Consider the following 20,095-nt stretch of genomic DNA (forward strand, 5'->3'; position numbering starts at 1 on the left):
GCTGCTTATTAGGGCTGCGCGATATGACGATATATATATATATATATATATATATATATATATATATATATATATATATATATATATATATATATATATATATAAAACAAGATAAGACGGATGATAAAAATCCCATGTTGTTGTTTATTTACTTCTGTCCTGAATAAGCTATTTCACATGACAGATGTTCACATTTAGTCCACAAGACAAGATAATAGCTGAATTTATAAAAAAAAAAATACCCCGCACAAAATTTTACAAACCCTTGATTCTTAATTCTGTGTGTCGTTACCTGGATGATTCACGACTGTGTTTATGTTCTGTGAGAGTTCTTCATGAGTCCCTGGTTTGTCCTGAGCAGTTAAACTGCCCGCTGTTCTTCAGAAAAATCCTCCAGGTCCTGGAATGATTCATTCAGAGCGCATGGTGGCGTAGCGGCTAGGACGTTTGCCTCGCATTTTCAGGGTTAGGGGTTTTAATCCTGCCTCTGCCCTGTGTGTACAGAGTTTGCATGTTGACTCCGGGATTTGTGGGGTTTCCTCCGGGTACTCCGGTTTCCTCCTCCAGTCCAAAGACTTGCGCCGTAGGGTGATTTCCAGATAGTCTGTAGTGTGGTTTGGTAAACGCATCCAGGTCTTGTGTTCCCTGGGATAGGCTCCAGGCTCCCTGCGACCATAAACGGTATGGAAAATGGATGGATGGATTCATTCATCCATTCATGCTGTCGTCTAAAGGCAGATAAGAAACAGTTTGAGTGATGTCAAGAAAGCAAAAATAAACGGTTCATTTGTGTTATTTTATAAAACGTCTTGATTTTCACATCCACACACAACTAGACTACTGCATGCACCAAAACACTGGAAATCTCTCTCTGTCCCACCCACTGAGCATGAACGGGATTCGTTAAACTCACTGACTCAGCTGACTCACTGAACAACAGTGGAGCAAAACTCGGTCATGACCAAACGATTCTGATTCAAACACTGACCTTCTGAAAAGAGGTGATGCTGATGAATTTTGGTTATGATGAAACGATTCACTCATTCAAACACCGATCCACCGAACATGTGAGGAATGACTCATGGTCATGACTGAAAGATTTGCTGATTCAAACACTGATCCATTGAACACGATTGGAATGAATCTCACTCACGGGCAAGAGATTCACCGATTCAAACAGATTCTCTAAATACAAAATTAAATGAATCTCAGGCATGACCAAAAGGTTCACTGATTCGAACACTGATCTGCTGAGCAGAGGAACGAATCTCAGTCATGACCAAAAGTCTTGCTGAATCCAACACTGATTCGCTGAATAGAGGAGCAAATCTCGGCCACTGCAAAAAAGATTCACTGATTCAAACACAGCCCTACTGAACAGAGGAGCGAATCATGGCCAAGATATGTTTAAAAGCTACATAAAACTACATCATATTGATGTAAAATAATCATATATCGAAGCTGTCTGCTGATGCCGGATTCAGAAACTATATGAAACGAATGATTCAGACTCCTACTGATTCATTCATCGCAGTGATTCATCCATAAAGACCGAATCGTTTGCGAACGACACGTATCTAGCTTGCAAGAAAGGAAGGTTCCCGATGTGTAGCGGATCCGATCCGAGCAAAGCATCATCGGAGTTGATGAACGCCGCTTCTACACAGAGCATAACCTTTGACCCGTACACGATGAGAGGATATTCAAATGAGCGTTGATAATCACGTTCAAATCACTTTTCCGTCTCTTTTCACTATGTCGCAGCTATTTTGCGAGAGACGTGTCGAGTGGGTCATTTTCATCGCACTCAAACGACAGTTAAAAATCACTCCACATTGCAAAAAAAAAAAAGCTAAAAGCCTCTTGTGTGTGGTGTAGCGAGATGATTTAGATTAGAACTGAACTGATGATGTGTGTGTGAGTGTGTGAGTGAGCAGGATTGATTTATATTCCGTTATGATGTTCGACTGGGTGAACGTTGTCTGGACAAGTCTAGTGTTCAGAGATGAGATGTTGATCTTGTGTGTATATTAATGCGCTTGTTCTAATATGTTAGCGTTTCCATAGCAACAACTCATGCACAGGGACAGTGTATTGTTAGTATGGTGAAGTTTTGGGGTGGCTGTGGATCAGGTGGTAGAGCGGGTTGCCTACTAATCGTAGGGATGGCGGTTCGGTTCCCGGCCCATGTGACTCCACATTCCGAAGTGTCCTTGGGCAAGACACCGAACCTTAAGTTTCTCCCAATGGCAAGCTAGCGCCTTACAAGGCTACCATTGGTGTGAATGGGTGAATGAGAACCAGAGTAAAGCGCTTTGTAGAACCCATAAGGTTAAAAAATCGCTATATAAGTGCAGACCATTTACAGAGTTTTCTGTAAGGACGTGTTTGTTTAGCATTTATGGAAGGAGTCTCCAGTGTCAGCGCTTTGTAACAAGCACGGTGCTTTGCAACGTTTCCCATCACAGGAAAGTATTCAGGACAGAGGAGTTTACGCTTTCTGGTTTCCCGGTAAAATGACAAGCTGCGTTTTATTTGAGAGTAAGAGAGAGAGAGAGATAGAGAGAGAGAGGGAGAGAGAGAAGGGGACTGGTTAGGGAAAGACTCTATCGCAGCTATAAAGTAAAGCCTCGGTCCATTTTAAATGAGCTTTGGCCGGGAGAAGATGGCGGCGTTTCTGGATCATGTTCACATATGGCTTCTCCTTTGTGTGATAGAGCTTTAGCCAGCGTTTGTGGAGTTCTGGAGGTGTCCATGCAGTGATTTCCATTACACAATCAGGCCTGGTATTAATGCAGTGCCTCCTGAGGACGATCACGGGCATGCGATATTGATTTTCATCCTTGTTCTGAGATTTCTCCAGATTCTCGGAAACCTTTCATGATATTACGTACTGTAGATGATGAGATATTCATAGTCTTCGCAATTTAAGGTCGAGGAACATTATTCTGAAATTGTTCCCCAAATTGTAGACGCAGTTTTTCGCAGATTGCTGAACCTCTCTCCCATCTTTACTTCTGAAAGACTCCTCCTCTCCAAGATCCTCTTTTTTACACCCAATCATCTCACTGACCTGTTCACAATCAACCTCCAGCCGTTTCTTTTCACCAACACTTACTTTTCCAGCCTTTTGTTGCCCCCGTCCCACCTTTTTTGAGACGTGTCGCGGCCAACAAATTCAAAGCGACCTTATTTTCCTCGGTATTGTGAATAACATATGGGTTTATGAGATTCGCAAATCATCTCGTTCTGTTCTTATTTACATTTTACACAGCGTCCCAACTTTTTTGCGCGTAGGGGTTGTATAAACCGTGAAAATTTTGTTCATGAATAAATTGTAATCGTTGGCAAATCGCTGTGGGATAAGTGGAATAAAGCACTCCAGAGTGTGTAGTTATACAGGAATGATCCATCGCATGCTGGTAATCGCATCATATCACACCACGTGAATTATTTCACACCACATTTCCTTTTCCTAGTGCTTTCGAGAACTTATTTAAGGATAAAAAAATCTCTGTATTCTTTTTAAATAGTCCACACCTCGATAATATGCTGCATCCACGCTGGTATGGACTGCCCATAAACCAGTAACACAGTTAGTGTGTTTGTTTGAGTGAACTGGTCATGTGGGAGTTCGTCCTGGTTTTCTGGGTGTTTTTTTGTTTGTTGTTGTTGTTATTATTATTTTTGTTTTTTTCAACATTATTTGTGGCCTTCAATGTGTAACTCAATGTGTATTTTTCTCATGCACATGCGTGCACATTTCAGTGCATTCCTGAATAATTTAAAACTCTCTTGACCCGTGTTTTTTTTTTTAGTCACTCCATAGAAAGAGAACATTAGGCTGCATGGTCTCTTCTTTCTGCTCCAGTGTTCTGCTCTTTTGTTTCGCCCCTGAACAAGCTTCCAGGTGTGTGTGTGTGTGTGTGTGTGTGTGTGTGTGTGTGTGTGTAAGAGAGAGAGAGAGAGAGAGAGAGAGAGATCAGGTGCATGTGCTATTGTTGTTGTTCAGGGAGATGTCCAGCGTGTCTCTGGCCTTGGTGCTGATCTCTCAGAGCTGTTCCAGGTGCAAAGCCTGACATTACGAGTGTTACACAAAGAACAAAAACGTGCTTTTATAGCAAAAAAACAATCAACTCCTGACTGCTGTGATGAAGCAGAGTTACGGTTACCATCCAGAAGTTGATTATTTTCCCATAACCTTTATTCCTCTTATACCACAGCAATTTGCCATCACGATTATTTGGATCAAAATTGAGATCACGATTATTCATTGATTTTAGGGACAACCTACTTTTATTGCATTTTCACACTGCTTTCACCTCCACGTCGTGCTACATTCCTGCTCGTGTACAAATCTTTACATCAAATTAGTCCTTAAAGTGCATCATCTCGTAGAAGTAAAATATAAATTATATAAAAAAAAATATGCAAGCGAATATAACAATATGCAACCAAACGTGAACAATTCAGGCGAATGTAGAAAAGTCAATAACGGTGTTTACCGGAGGAGAGACGCAGACCAATCACCCGATAGAGCGGAGACTCAGGGATGATGTCATTTTGTACCAGAACCAGGAAGTTATCATCACACCGGTTCCCTGGACAAAAACCCAATAAGATTTTCACAATATTATTATTGCAAAAAATAATCTCTGCGATCAACAAAAGTTTACCATACAAACACGTTTTGTGCATCGAGATCGTTTACACAAATCAACGCAACCTTTTATGAAGTTTGAAAGATAAATACAACGGCCAGAAATAAACAGCTAACCGTACGCTATAAACAAACTACACCACGGCCGCTCGACATCAACGTCACCGTCACCGAACTACTGAGAACGCTCCCGAACTTGATTTAAAACATTTTCATAATACGGATTTACTCTGGATGAATCTTCATACACGTTATTTTTTTAGGGGGGGGGGGGGGGGGGGGGATTGCTCACAGCATACCTGAACCAGTTTATCTGCGACGTTTTTTCCTGTTCGGCGTGACGACGTTCAACGTCCTCAACGACGTCTGTAGTGCCATTTAGCAACATGTTAGTGTCATGATTTCCCATGATTTCTAGCAAGCGCTAAAATGCTAACTCGTTTCCGTGTTTTAGCGGTACACGATGCCGTCGTCCCTGCGCCGCTCCATGGTGACTGGCTGTGAGCGTAGGAAGCGCTTGATTCGATCTGCGGCGGAGTTTTCGATGAGCGGAGGACGGACTTTAAACGTCGATATCGCAGGCGATCGTGTTCATGTCGTCGTGCGCCGTCAAGATCGTAATCGCGATCGATATTCGATTGATTGCGCAGCCCTAGTTTATAGTCCGATTTAATGTTGTGGAACGTCTGCGCAACAGGTTAAAGCTTGTTTCAAAGAGCTGAGACTGGAGACTCCTTCCATAAACGTTAAATAAACATCTCATCACGTTTACATTCGTGGCATTCGGCAGACGCGCTTATCCAGAGCGATTTACATTTATCTCATTTATACATCTGAGCAGAGAGAGTTAAGGGCCTCGCTCAAGGGCCCAGCAGTGGTAGCTTGGCAGTGCTGGGGGTTGACCTTCTGACCTTCTGATCAGAAACCCAGAGCCTTTAACCCACTAAACCACCACTTCCCCACTGTCTCATCACAGAAAACTTCACGATCAACGACTGCACACGTCTACGTGTTAAGTAATAACCCGTTATCGTTACACTTAAATGATGACGTCCCGTGCGAGTCCCTGTGACTGAGCTGTTCCCATAGAAACGATAAGGTAGTAGAACGAGCTCGTCTCCACTCTTTTCACGACGGCTTTTCTTTTCTCGCTGTAGCGTGAAAGCCGTTCTGCTTTTAATAGCAACGTCGTCTTAATGAGACCGAACGAGGGAGGTCGTTCGACGATGATCGACGGCTCTGTATTTATAATGCGACATATTTATTATGTTTGAATCTCCAGTAAACTGACACATCACTCGGGCAAAACAAAAACGTACGGACTGTAAGCATGGAAATAACTCGTTAAGGCTTGAAATACTGGAAGGATATAAACTTTTAACGTAAGGCGTGCCGGCAGTTACGGAATGGTACGGTCCATTGTAGGGGTGTTTAAAAAGTAGCTCTCTGGCATGAGACACATTGTTAATGTACACTGTTAATTAAACACTCGAACATGTTTTAGTGTTTGGTGATTTTGTGTGCGGAGATTTGTTAAGACCTCTTTTTAAGTCTTTTCCTTGGGGAAGTTAAAGCCCTCCCAGTTTCCTCTTCTTTATTTATTTATTTATTTATTAAAAAAAAAACTTGTAAACATGAGGAATGGAAAACCACGAATTCTGTAGAGTTTGATTCATCAAATGATGAATGCTTTTATACACTGATGTACCCGTGACTCAGTGTGGATTGTAGGCTGCCTATAGTGTGTGTGTGTGTGTGTGCGTGTGTGTAATAAGTATGCTAGTACTTATCTACTTACACCATGTGTACATACCTTGGACGTACCATGCTGTGACCTACTTGTGTGTGTGTGTGTGTGTGTGAGAGAGAGTGTGGAGGCTGCTATCTTAAGGACCCACACAAACACAAACACACACACACACACACACACACTATGCTTTCACCACTTCAGCTCAGACGCCTCTCTGAGTTCAGTCTTCATCGCCTAGGAAACGCCGCCACAAGTGGCCTTACTGTCTCTCTTTTTTTTTCTCTTTTTCTATTTACTTGTCTGCATCATTTCTCTCTCTCTCTCTCATTCATATTTCTTCCTTTCTCTCTCATTTTCCCCATCTCGTATGTCACACTACGTAGTGAGCATGTGTAGTTACTCTCGAATCAGGCCCTCCGCAGTGTCTGGGTGACGTCCGAGAGTGGGATTATAAATCGGTTCGCTTCTGTAACTGTATACTGCAGGGTCACATAGGACTCATGGGACTAACGGGAACTAGCGTTTTAACTTAAAGTTTATCTTATGGAAGTGAAGTGATCAACTGGTCCATGATGGAGACACGAACCTGATTAGAGGCCAGTACTAGGTCATTTACCGCTTTAACCAGCGCTGTCTCATTACTGCGCTGAGGCCTAAATCCTGACAGATTGATTTCATTAGCGTTGTTCCTTTATAGATATGAGCATAACTGCTGTGCTGCAGTCTTTTCTAGGATCTTGGAGATAAATGAGAGGTTCTGCTGTTAGGCTTTAGGGTCGAGGTGAGGATTTTTAATCAGGGTTTAATCAATGGCCGTAGCCAGTGCTCACAGAAGAATCGATTACTTTGACCCAGCGGTAGTATCTGTTTGAAGAAATGTCCAGGGATCTAGTACGCATGGCGATGATGTTGGTGGTGAAATGAGTTCAGTGTCTGGAAGGGTTGATCTGATGTGGTTGTACTGTCATCTACATGGTCAAAATTGTCTGCCTTTAAATGAACAGTCTGAGATTTTTTTTTTTGTTTTTTTTTTTGCGTGATATTTCAAATGTTCTCACTGAAAAACTTCTGAAAGTCATTTCTTCTACATAGTGATGGTGGGAATGCTTCTCTGGTTGTCTCACTCCTACTTTGCTCCAGTATTAAGTCAAATTCGGGTGGAGAGATATGTTGACCTGCCAGCACTGAGGGCCTTTCTATAACTAAGAAGGCTCTCCTTTAATGCTGTTTGGAGTACTCCCGATTTACTTTGACGCCATTTACATTTACGTGTATATAGTTGTAAAAAAAAAGAAATAAATAACTTGTTCATGGACACTTTCAGTGCTTTCTAATTGAGCACACTTTTTTTTTTTAGCTCATCACTCCTCTTTTACACTCTATTTTTTACCTTTTTTGCTTTTATCTCTTTATTACTCTTTATTCTCTCTCTCTCTCTGTCTGTGCTGTGTATCAGTAAGAGGGATGTGGGTTGAGGGTGAGATTGCAGGCTGTAAATCTGTCTGATTATAATCTCCATAAGTACACACACACACCACACCGCACACTTAAACCCGCAGCCCTCTCAGGTCTGTCCTTGCCCTGAAGTGTTGTTGAGGTCATGCGTGTATAGGAGCAGTGATTGTGCTTGAAATGTACTTGTGGTGCTAATCACGACCTTTAGCCCACTGCTTTATAGTCGGCGCTACACAGCGTTCCTCACGCTCGTTCTGCACTGTTAATGAGCGTGGTTATGCTCTGACAGAACAGAGGGAGGAGTGAGAAAGAGGACATCTGTGACTCTGTGTGTGTGTGTGTGTGTGTGTGAGCGAGAGAGAGAGAGAGAGAGAGAGAGAGAGAGAGAAAGCAATGTGGTAGATGATGGGACCAAAAAGTGTTAATAAACCTGAATAAGACAGCGTAGCAGAGAGACACAGTGAGACAGAAAGAATGAGAGATAGACAGACAGACAGAGAGAGAAAGAGAGACGGAGAAAAAAAAGACCGGCAGATAGAAAGAGAGATAGCGAAATAGAGATATGAGATACAGGCAGACAGCGATACACAGAGAGAGGGTGTACAGATTGAGAGAGACAAATAGAGACAGATAGAGAGGGAGATGAACAGAGAGAGAGGAAGAGCAGATAGAGAGGGAGATGAACAGAGAGAGAGACAGACAGATAAAGAGGAGAGAGACAGACAGATAGAGAGGGAGATGAACAGAGAGAGAGGGAGAGAGACAGACAGATAGAGAGGGAGACAGACAGATAGAGAGGAGAGAGACTGACAGATAGAGAGGGAGATGAACAGAGAGAGGGAGAGAGACAGACAGATAGAGAGGAGAGAGACAGACAGATAGAGAGGGAGATGAAAAGAGAGAGAGAGACAGACAGATAGAGAGGGAGATGAACAGAGAGAGAGGAAGAGCAGATAGAGAGGGAGATGAACAGAGAGAGAGGAGAGAGACAGACAGATAGAGAGGAGAGAGACAGACAGAGAGGAGAGAGACAGACAGAGAGAGAGGAGAGAGACAGACAGATAGAGAGGGAGACAGACAGATAGAGAGGAGAGAGACAGACAGATAGAGAGGGAGATGAACAGAGAGAGAGGAGAGAGACAGACAGATAGAGAGGAGAGAGACAGACAGATAGAGAGGAGAGAGACAGATAGAGAGGAGAGAGACAGACAGATAGAGAGGGAGATGAACAGAGAGAGGGAGAGAGACAGACAGATAGAGAGGGAGATGAAAAGAGAGAGAGAGACAGACAGATAGAGAGGGAGATGAACAGAGAGAGAGGAAGAGCAGATAGAGAGGGAGATGAACAGAGAGAGAGGAGAGAGACAGACAGATAGAGAGGAGAGAGACAGACAGAGAGAGGAGAGAGACAGACAGAGAGAGAGGAGAGAGACAGACAGATAGAGAGGGAGACAGACAGTTAGAGAGGAGAGAGACAGACAGATAGAGAGGGAGATGAACAGAGAGAGAGGAGAGAGACAGACAGATAGAGAGGAGAGAGACAGACAGATAGAGAGGAGAGAGACAGATAGAGAGGAGAGAGACAGACAGATAGAGAGGGAGATGAACAGAGAGAGAGGGAGAGCAGATAGAGAGGGAGATGAACAGAGAGAGAGGGAGAGAGACAGACAGATAGAGAGGAGAGAGACAGACAGATAGAGAGGAGAGAGACAGACAGATAGAGAGGAGAGAGACAGACAGATAGAGAGGGAGACAGACAGATAGAGAGGGAGATGAAAAGAGAGAGACAGACAGATAGAGAGGAGAGAGATAGACAGATAGAGAGGGAGATGAACAGAGAGAGAGGGAGAGAGACAGACAGATAGAGAGGAGAGAGACAGACAGATAGAGAGGAGAGAGACAGACAGATAGAGAGGGAGACAGACAGATAGAGAGGGAGATGAAAAGAGAGAGACAGACAGATAGAGAGGAGAGAGATAGACAGATAGAGAGGGAGATGAACAGAGAGAGAGGGAGAGAGACAGACAGATAGAGAGGGAGATGAACAGAGAGAGACAGACAGATAGAGAGGAGAGAGATAGACAGATAGAGAGGGAGATGAACAGAGAGAGAGGGAGAGAGACAGACAGATAGAGAGGGAGATGAACAGAGAGAGACAGACAGATAGAGAGGGAGATGAAAAGAGAGAGACAGACAGATAGAGAGGAGAGAGATAGACAGATAGAGAGGGAGATGAACAGAGAGAGAGGGAGAGAGACAGACAGATAGAGAGGGAGATGAACAGAGAGAGACAGACAGATAGAGAGGGAGATGAACAGAGAGAGAGAGACAGACAGATAGAGAGGGAGATGAACAGAGAGAGACAGACAGACAGACAGATAGAGAGGGAGATGAACAGAGAGAGAGACAGACAGATAGAGAGGGAGATGAACACAGAGAGAGAGAGACAGATAGAGAGGGAGATGAACAGAGAGAGAGACAGACAGATAGACAGATAGAGAGGGGGATGAACAGAGAGAGAGACAGACAGATAGAGAGGGAGATGAACAGAGAGAGAGACAGACAGATAGAGAGGGAGATGAACAGAGAGAGAGACAGACAGATAGAGAGGGAGATGAACAGAGAGAGAGAGAGACAGATAGAGAGGGAGATGAACAGAGAGAGAGAGAGACAGATAGAGAGTGAGATGAACAGAGAGAGAGACAGACAGATAGAGAGGGAGATGAACAGAGAGAGAGAGAGAGACAGATAGAGAGGGAGATGAACAGAGAGAGAGAGACAGACAGATAGAGAGGGAGATGAACAGAGAGACAGACAGACAGATAGAGAGGGAGATGAACAGAGAGAGAGACAGACAGATAGAGAGATAGAGAGGGAGATGAACAGAGAGAGACAGATAGAGAGGGAGATGAACAGAGAGAGAGACAGACAGATAGAGAGTGAGATGAACAGAGAGAGAGGGAGAGAGACAGACAGATAGAGAGGAGAGAGACAGACAGATAGAGAGGAGAGAGACAGACAGATAGAGAGGGAGACAGACAGATAGAGAGGGAGATGAAAAGAGAGAGACAGACAGATAGAGAGGAGAGAGATAGACAGATAGAGAGGGAGATGAACAGAGAGAGAGGGAGAGAGACAGACAGATAGAGAGGGAGATGAACAGAGAGAGACAGACAGATAGAGAGGGAGATGAACAGAGAGAGAGAGACAGACAGATAGAGAGGGAGATGAACAGAGAGAGACAGACAGACAGACAGATAGAGAGGGAGATGAACAGAGAGAGAGACAGACAGATAGAGAGGGAGATGAACACAGAGAGAGAGAGACAGATAGAGAGGGAGATGAACAGAGAGAGAGACAGACAGATAGACAGATAGAGAGGGGGATGAACAGAGAGAGAGACAGACAGATAGAGAGGGAGATGAACAGAGAGAGAGACAGACAGATAGAGAGGGAGATGAACAGAGAGAGAGACAGACAGATAGAGAGGGAGATGAACAGAGAGAGAGAGAGACAGATAGAGAGGGAGATGAACAGAGAGAGAGAGAGACAGATAGAGAGTGAGATGAACAGAGAGAGAGACAGACAGATAGAGAGGGAGATGAACAGAGAGAGAGAGAGAGACAGATAGAGAGGGAGATGAACAGAGAGAGAGAGACAGACAGATAGAGAGGGAGATGAACAGAGAGACAGACAGACAGATAGAGAGGGAGATGAACAGAGAGAGAGACAGACAGATAGAGAGATAGAGAGGGAGATGAACAGAGAGAGACAGATAGAGAGGGAGATGAACAGAGAGAGAGACAGACAGATAGAGAGTGAGATGAACAGAGAGAGAGAGAGAGAGCGACAGACGGAGATGGAACAAGGGAACGATGTGGAAAATTAATCATGGGAGCAAATAGTGATAAACCGGAATAAGGCGGAGTAGAGGGGCACTGGGTGTCTGTGTGTGTGTGTGTGTGTGTGTGTGTGTGTGTGTGTGTGTATAGAGTGTGTGTGTGTGTGTGTGTGTGTAGAGTATGTGTTTGTTTGTTTGTGTGTGTGTGTGTGTACAGTATGTGTGTTTGTGTATGTGTGAGTGTGTGTAGAGTATGTGTGTGTAGAGTATGTGTGTGTGTAGTGTGTGTGTGTGTGTGTGTGTGTGTGTGTGTGTGTGTGTGTGTGTGTGTGTGTGTGTGTAGCATGCCTGTACCACATTTTCCAGACATGGATCCGATTATATTTTTGCACTTGTGAACATGTGCACTAGAGGGCAGTGTCACAGGTACCAATATGGACTATACAGGAAATGAAACATGAAGAATGAAGCAAAAAGCCACTCTGTGTGTTGAGTTCATTTTTCGAAACGACAATAAAAATATAATATGCAAATACCCACCGATCAGCCATAACATTAATATATTAAATCCACTGACAGGTGAAGTGAATGACATTGATTATCTCGTTACAGCGGCACCTGTCGAGGGGTGGGATATATTTATTTATCAGGCAGCAAGTGAACAGTCAGTTCTCGAAGTTGACGTGTTGGAAGCAGGAGAAATGGGCGAGTGTAAGGATCTGAGAGACTTTGACCAGATTGAGATATCTGGACGACTGGGTCAGAGTGTCTCCAAAACAACAGGTCTTGTGGGGTGTCCCCGGTATACAGTGGTTAGTACCTACGAAAAGTGCTCCAAGGAAGGACAACCGGTGACCCTGTGAGAGGGTCGTGGGCATCCAAGGCTCATTGATGCACTTGAGGAGCGAAGACTAACCCGTCTGGTCCGATCCCACCGAAGAGCTACAGATTGATGAAAATCTTGAAGAAATGCTGCCTCTGATGGAAAGGAGTCAGAACACACAGTGCATCACAGATTGCTGAGTATGGAGCTGTATAGCTGCAGACCGGTCAGAGTGCCCATGCTGACTCCTGTCCACCACCGAAAGCTCCAACAATGGGCACGTGAGCATCAGAACTGGACCATGGAGCAATGGAAGAAGGCGGCCTGGTCTGATGAATCACGTTTTCTTTTACATCACGTGGACGGCGGTGCGTCTGCGTCGCTTACTTGTGGAAGAGATGATACCAGGATGCCCTACATGAAGAAGGCGAGCCCACGGAGGCAGTGTGATGCTCTGGGGGATGTTCTGCTGGGAAACCTCGTGTCCTGGCATTCCCGTGGATGTTACTTTGACACGTACCACCTACGTAAACATTGTCTCAGACCAAGTACATCTCTTCATGGTAACGCTATTCCCTAATATCAGTGTCCTCTCTCAGCAGGATAATGCGTCCTGACGCACTCCAACAATAGTCCAGGAACGGTTTGAGGAACATGATAAAGAGTTCAAGGTGTTGACTCGACGTCCAAATTCCCCAGATCTCGATCCGATCGAGCGTCTGTGGGATGTTCTGGACGAACAAGTCCGACCCACGGAGGTCCCACCTCACAACTTACAGGACTTAAAGGATCTGCTGCTAACGTCTTGGTTCCAGATCCCACAGCGCACCTTCAGAGGTCTTGAGGAGTCCATGCCTCGATGGGTCAGAGTGGTTTTGTTGGCACAAGGGGCACAATATATAGGCAGGTGGTTTTAACGTTATGGCTGATGTGTGTATGCAAATGACATATACAAATCAGTTTGTGGCTTTAAGATAAAGATGACGTGCATCAATATAAACATTGATGATGATTGGATTTAATCAACACCGTCTGACCAATCAGAATCCAGAATTCGACAGCTGTGGTATAATGTCATTTAATGGTGTGTGTTTATTATTCAGGGCATTTAGGGGTTGCTTAAGATAGAGCAGCATGGAGATGATGATTGTGCGAGTGTGTGTGATGTATAGAGATGTACGGTAGAGATTGTGGAGTGTGTGTGATGTATAGAGAGGTACAGTAGAGACTGTGGAGTGTGTGATGTATAGAGATGTACAGTAGAGATTGTGGAGTGTGTGATGTATAGAGATGTACAGTAGAGACTGTGGAGTGTGTGATGTATAGAGATGTACAGTAGAGACTGTGGAGTGTGTGATGTATAGAGATGTACAGTAGAGACTGTGGAGTGTGTGATGTATAGAGATGTACAGTAGAGATTGTGGAGTGTGTGATGTATAGAGATGTACAGTAGAGATTGGAGTGTGTGATGTATAGAGATGTACAGTAGAGACTGTGGAGTGTGTGATGTATAGAGATGTACAGTAGAGATTGTGGAGTGTGTGTGATGTATAGAGATGTACAGTAGAGATTGGAGTGTGTGATGTATAGAGATGGACGGTAGAGATTGTGGAGTGTGTGATGTATAGAGATGGACGGTAGAGATTGGAGTGTGTGATGTATAGAGATGTACAGTAGAGATTGTGGAGTGTGTGTGATGTATAGAGATGGACGGTAGAGATTGGAGTGTGTGATGTATAGAGATGTACAGTAGAGATTGTGGAGTGTGTGATGGAGAGATGGATATAGAGATGGACGGTAGAGATTGGAGTGTGTGATGTATAGAGATGTACAGTAGAGACTGTGGAGTGTGTGATGTATAGAGATGGACGGTAGAGATTGGAGTGTGTGATGTATAGAGATGGACGGTAGAGATTGTGGAGTGTGTGATGTATAGAGATGGACGGTAGAGATTGGAGTGTGTGATGTATAGAGATGGACGGTAGTGCACATGGTGGATTGAAAGAAGGAGTTAAAGGCATCTCATGTTAAATGTTAATGAAGGTGATACACTGTTGCCTGGCTACCGACTGGGACCATGTAATCACGCCCCATCCAGACGAGTCTCTCTCTCTCTCTCTCTCTCTCTCTCTCTCTATCTCTCTCTCTCTATCTCTCCCTCTGTCCATACACTCATATAGCAGGCTAGCCTTCACATACACCTTTTCTCTTGGTTTAGCTTATTGTCTTCAGTAAAAGCATCAGGTTCAGGTTGTTGTTGTTTGTGTGTGTGTGTGTGTGTGTGTGTGTGTGTGTGTGTGTGTGTGTGTGTGTGAGTGTAATTACGGAGGCATGGAGACACTCAGTTGGTTCTGCAGGAGAGATGACGGCATGAAGGTAGGAGGTTATGCAGCTGCTGCTAAAGACAGACAGACAGACAGACAGACAGACAGACAGACAGACAGACAGAGAGAGAGAGACAGAGAGATAAGTATGTACTGTTTCTTTCATCCATATCAACATCCGGTATGATGTTGCTCAGCAAGCAGGAAGGCTATGCTAGCATCATGCTGGGATGTTTACATAGACATAGCTTGTGTGTGTGTGTGTGTGTGTGTGTGTGTGTGTGTGTGTGTGTCTGTCGGAACGTCATCACTGAATGAGGAGTGAATAAACAGTTTCATTCATTCCAATTCAGTCACATCCACATGACTATTAACTTCCACTCACACACACACACACACACACACACACACACACACACACAAAAGCACACACACAATGGACTCCATTTTAGTGCTAGAACACTGAAGAGGACATTTCAAGCCTATATTTTTACACCTAGTAGCTAATTTTAGCTACGTTCAGAAATGTACGTCAATGTGGGCGGAGCAGCACAACAGGGGTGGTGACATTTCAAATCCACAAATGCACACTGATGATTTCCACCTGCATTGGACATAAATTGCACTTCTCAATCCCTTCAGACTCAAAGGGGAAAAAAAATCCCTTGTGGGTGTGGCCTGTCTAGCATTTGTTTGTTTTTATTTAGTATTTTTTCTGATGAGAAGTGTTAGTAGCTACTGTATATGTAACTTATAAGTTATTCAAGTTATTAATGTTTCAGTTAAACACATGTTAAATAAATCACTCCTCGGCTCCGGACTGGCTTCGTCGGCAGATTAGCGAAGCAAAACAAGCTAACTGTACTAGCTAAAGTACGTAAACACAGCGTCACGAAAGATAGCAACGATCCCTGCTACTTCCTACCAAGCTCCGTTAATGAGAGGTCGTGTATACGTCAGGAAGAAGACGAAATTCAAATGCAAATTGGAAATAATTATGGATTAACCCTTTCTCACAGTACACCGCCATTTTTAACTTATCGGACATTTCCGATTAATATAAACAAATAAATCGTTTCAGTGGCGCGAGAGTGTTATTAGATTCTTCAGGACAGTGTTGGGTTTCTGTGTGCAGAGTATCGTGACTCTGTGGTGAGCTGCTATTGAGCAGGGTGATGGGAAAGGGGAGGGGCTTTTTTTATTTAATAGTATACAAGTTCCACAATGAAATTATAACATTTATACCTTAAAGCGCTGAGTCAGTACGTTCACATGGACGACGATAATCCGATACGAACCCGATTAAGACGATACTCTGATTAAGACACTAGCATGTAAACAGAGATTATTGATTACTTTAATCTGATTAAAGTCACACCCGGAGTAAACACAGATGGAATGAAGACGTGTGGAGTATTCCTGTTTTAGTCGCGTTATCGACGTGCGTTACAGACACGTACACACCTTAATCACACTGTTAACGTCGTGCGAGAGTTTTCACCGCATTGTGCGACAGGACACGATCACACACGGCAGCGCTCAACAAGAGAGCACGGCTGCGTCCCAAACCGCGTCCTTACCTGCTATATAGTAGGTTAAATACATGTATCTCTATATACTAGGTAAGTACGCGGTTTGGGACGCAGCCCACGGCTTCAAGCAGTCGTCTATTAGCACGTACAGCACGACAAATAATTAACCGCACTTGAAGCTTTCGTACAATTAAAAATAAAAACACCCAGAACTGTATACGGTCCCATAACGAAGACCGACTGTACGTCGAAGCGTGAAATTCCGGAGGGACGTCGGACGGCGTGGCGTAGGGACGTAATGATGTGTGCCGTTAATCCATCTACGTTCTATCACATGTAAAACAGGAACATGAAAGGAATATTCTAAAAGCGACTCGTGTAAACACCTTAATCAGAATATTATACGTCTTATTCAGAATAAGGTCAATAATTAGATTACTGCTGTCCATGTAAACGCGGTCAAGCTCTACTTTCATGTGAGAAATTAAGCACTACTGTGGACAAATAAATTCAGTTCTGCACAAGGGGAACCCCCAAAACTAAAATACTGTAACGAAAGCAAGAAGAGGGAAATCTACTGTAACGTCAAGGTAACGAGAAGAACTGATCTGATTGGATATTAGAGCAGCACACCTAACCACACCCATAAATATTCAATCTAACTCCACCCCTTTATACAGCATTACTGCACTGAACATTTCTACCATAAATACTGTACAAATGCCATGAGTTTTTTTTTTTTTTTTTTTTTTTGGTTCAGGGTTTTTTGCTTTACGATCACAAAAACAAAACAGTTTGTGGTGTTCTGGTGTTGTACAACATTTCAGGTGACTCTGTTGTTTGTTTTGTTGGCAGGTAAAGATGTCTCAGGTGAAGCAGGTGGGACTGCTAGCTGCTGGATGTCAGCCCTGGAATAAAGATGTGTGTGTAGCGAGCGGAGACAGGTTCGCTTACTGTGCTACGCTCGCTATATATGTCTACCAGGTAAACACTGTGAATAGAAACCTCACTCTGGAGTCTTCAGATCGTCCTTTAAGTAGAAACGTCGCTGTGTCAGAGAGAATTTTTCATTTTTAAGGAACAGGTAAGGTTAAGTTAATTGACGTTTCACTAAAAACCCTTCCGCTAACCAAGATTGAAATGTTGTTCACGTCTTGGTGAGTGTCGTTAGGAAATTTATGCTAGTTCTGGCTAACCAGTATTATATTAGCCAGTCAAAACAGACATTAAAAAAAAAGCATCAGAAAATTTTCACTAATTTTACCTGGTAAGTTATGCGTGATAGTGCAGTTTTCCAACGACAAAAGAATTACAGTTAGCATACATGCAGACATGGGACTACGGTTGCTGCGATGGCCTTGGGACTGCGATTACCACATGCAATATTACACTCAGGTCTCCTTTAGTGAACAGTGGACTAGTTCAACAAACAGACTTCATATAAACACCATAATGAACTTTCTTTTACTCTCACACTATCCGTCGTGACCCAGATGAGGATGGGTTCCCTTCTGAGTCCGGTTCCTCTCAAGGTTCTTCCTCGTATCATCTCAGGGAGTTTTTCCTCACCACCGTCTCCACCGTCTCGCTCAATAGAGATAAATTCACACGCTTAAAATCTCCATCCTGTGTTTATATGTTTCTGTAAAGCTGCTTTGAGACGCAATGTCCACTGTTAAAAGCGCTACACAAATCAAACTGAATGGGATTGAATACATATTCATGCTGCATTCGACTACAACTTGGAAATGAGAATCTGTGCTCACAATTAAGTATATAATATTCAATCTCGGAAAAAAAGATGGAAACAACTCAGACTCCTCCATGAAATCATGTTTTTTGTTTGTTTGTTTGTTTGTTTGTTTACAACAAGCTAGCTAGCATTAGGGATCATGAGTTTATTATATACTTACAGTAGAACGGTATATGTACGCCGTATGCTGTCTTTTCAGCTGGACCACAGATACAACGAGTTCAAGCTGCGTGCCATCATGTCCGAGCACAAGAAGACCATCACTGCCATCTCGTGGTGTCCACACAACCCCGAGGTGTTCGCCAGCGCCAGCGCGGATAACCTGCTGATCGTCTGGAACGTGGCCGAGCAGAAGGCCGTCGCTCGCCTCGACAACACTAAAGGCAACACACACACACACATTCAACTTTTAGCCTTGTACTGCATGTTACACGCACAGAGATACTGCACGTATTACGGAACTAGATAGCAGATAACGTCCAGATCTCCATGTAAACATATTCCCCTCAAAAAACACACCTTCCTGGAACAAAACCCAATTTCAGGTGCAATTCTGCATGTAAAAGTTTGAAAAGTTTAATTGCTTTAAAACTGGATATATGTAGTGAATTTTAGGATGGTGTGTTAGATTAGACTGTTAATTTGGCACTTTGACTCCACTGTATTGGAGAAAAGAATCAGACAAGATTTACAGAGTTACAGAATATTTTATTTATTAAAAAAAAAAAAAAAACTTGCATCATATTACGGAAATGACCTGCGTCGTGTCATGGTGTTCCTTACATCCTGTATGTTAACATTACGTAACCTTGTGTATACAGTATATCACCTCATATACATGTTTAGTGTTATGAGTGTATACGTGTTATTATAACCGCCTTGTCCTGTTGCATGCAGGTATTCCTGCCTCGATAAGCTGGTGCTGGAACACGGGTGATAGCGTAGCGTTCGTCTCACACCGCGGCCCTCTGTACGTGTGGGTCGTTTCCGGGCCGGACTCGGGCGTCACCGTACATAAAGAGGCTCACAGCTTCCTGTCGGATATCTGCCTGTTCCGATGGCATCCGATAAAGAAGGGCAAAGTGGTGTTTGGACACACAGACGGGAGTCTGTCCGTCTTTCAGCCAGGTGTCGTCATGCTCACGTCATCCTTTAAGCAGGGCCGTGTGTTCGCACGGACTACTTTTATAATAAATCTTAATCGGTATATACAGTCGTTTTATTTTAAGTGAATTATTTAAAATCTTAATACCTAGCTGTACATTCTGATATTTGGTCACGATCAATACGTGATAGTCTACTAACTATTACTTATTTAGACACATGAGTTGCAATTTTGTAGCTGTTTGATGTGTTATTTTATTGTTTTATTTGTAAATTTATTTTTATTTAATTATATATATATATATATATATATATATATATATATATATATATATATATATATATATATATATATATTTATTTATTTCCTGTGACATTTTACTGTGAGTACATGTACCAATAACTCTTACTTATTTATAGAACTTAATTATTTATATATACACAGTTGTGCCCAAAAGTTTGCACACCCCTTGCAGAATCTGCTAAATCGTAATACTGTTAACAAAATAAGACGAATCATAAAAATCCCATGTTGTTGTTTATTTAATACTGTCCTGAATAAACTATTTCACACAGCATTGATTCTTAATGCTGTGCGCCGTTACCTGGATGATCACCGACATGATGTGTTTATGTTCTGTGAGAACATACATAGGGCCTGCACATTCTTTACTTTTCCAGCATCTTCTGCATATTTGAGCCCTTTCCAACAGCGAATATATGATGTTGAGATCCATCTTTTCACACCGAGGATGACTGAGGGACTCGTACACGACTATTACACAAGGTAATACACACGCTACATAAAGCGCCAGGGGGGTGTAAAATTTTGAACAGGATGAACTTTTGTTTA

General features: G+C 43.1%; 1 protein-coding gene and 1 long non-coding RNA gene across 2 annotated transcripts in view; one reads left to right on the forward strand and one right to left on the reverse strand.

The window, feature by feature from the left end:
* The window catches only part of wdr17 (WD repeat domain 17), a 116,722-nt gene that overhangs the window by 6,774 nt on the left and 89,853 nt on the right, over positions 1-20,095 (forward strand). Inside the window, exons 2-4 of the mRNA XM_017463393.3 lie at positions 17,241-17,369; positions 18,338-18,521; positions 19,036-19,266. Coding sequence (XP_017318882.1) covers positions 17,247-17,369; positions 18,338-18,521; positions 19,036-19,266 — 538 coding nt within the window. The 5' untranslated portion in view covers positions 17,241-17,246. The remainder of the gene's footprint in view (positions 1-17,240; positions 17,370-18,337; positions 18,522-19,035; positions 19,267-20,095) is intronic.
* Positions 125-18,427, reverse strand: LOC108263023 (uncharacterized). The gene is made up of 4 exons (XR_001812064.3): positions 18,299-18,427; positions 14,855-14,927; positions 4,506-4,601; positions 125-728 (listed from the first exon to the last, which is right to left on the reverse strand). It is a non-coding gene; the product is annotated as an uncharacterized LOC108263023 (long non-coding RNA).

This window comes from Ictalurus punctatus, chromosome 3, assembly GCF_001660625.3.
Source record: "Ictalurus punctatus breed USDA103 chromosome 3, Coco_2.0, whole genome shotgun sequence".
Lineage (NCBI taxonomy): Eukaryota > Metazoa > Chordata > Actinopteri > Siluriformes > Ictaluridae > Ictalurus > Ictalurus punctatus.